General features: G+C 44.2%; 1 protein-coding gene across 1 annotated transcript in view; it reads right to left on the reverse strand.

The window, feature by feature from the left end:
• EMH_0032420 (origin recognition complex subunit 2, putative) overlaps positions 1-452 on the reverse strand; it is a gene marked incomplete at both ends in the record, with an annotated part of 3,509 nt that overhangs the window by 1,736 nt on the left and 1,321 nt on the right. The window contains one exon of the mRNA XM_013494635.1: positions 126-333. Coding sequence (XP_013350089.1) covers positions 126-333 — 208 coding nt within the window. The remainder of the gene's footprint in view (positions 1-125; positions 334-452) is intronic.

A 452-nucleotide genomic window follows, 5' to 3' on the forward strand; every position in this document is an offset into this window, starting at 1 on the left:
TATATATATATATATATATATATATATATATATATATATAATATATATACATATATATATATATATATATTATGTGTAAACAGCCAACAGTTGCTGCAGGCGATAGAATTTGTATGAATTCTTACTTTAACGAGTCTCTCGCAGGAAGCGTTGCTGCCGCCTGCAGGTTGTGCAGCAGCAGCAGCAGCAGCAGCAGCAGCAGCAGCAGCTGTTGCTACAGAGTAATTCGTATGCGTGCGTAGGTGGTTACGCACAACCTGCACGGCAGCCTGCAGCGCCTGGTGCAGTTTGAACTCGCGTTGATAGGCGTTAAGCATGCAGCAGAAACCATCGCTGCACCGCAGCAGCAAACCACAGTGGTCCACTGGTCACGCAGTATACACTCCGCTATACACTACACACAAGGATCTCCCCGTTATAACATGTCTATACAACACTGACTACATGCACAC

The sequence above is a fragment of the Eimeria mitis genome, genomic scaffold (assembly GCF_000499745.2).
Source record: "Eimeria mitis Houghton genomic scaffold, Emh_scaff1230, whole genome shotgun sequence".
Classification (NCBI taxonomy): domain Eukaryota; phylum Apicomplexa; class Conoidasida; order Eucoccidiorida; family Eimeriidae; genus Eimeria; species Eimeria mitis.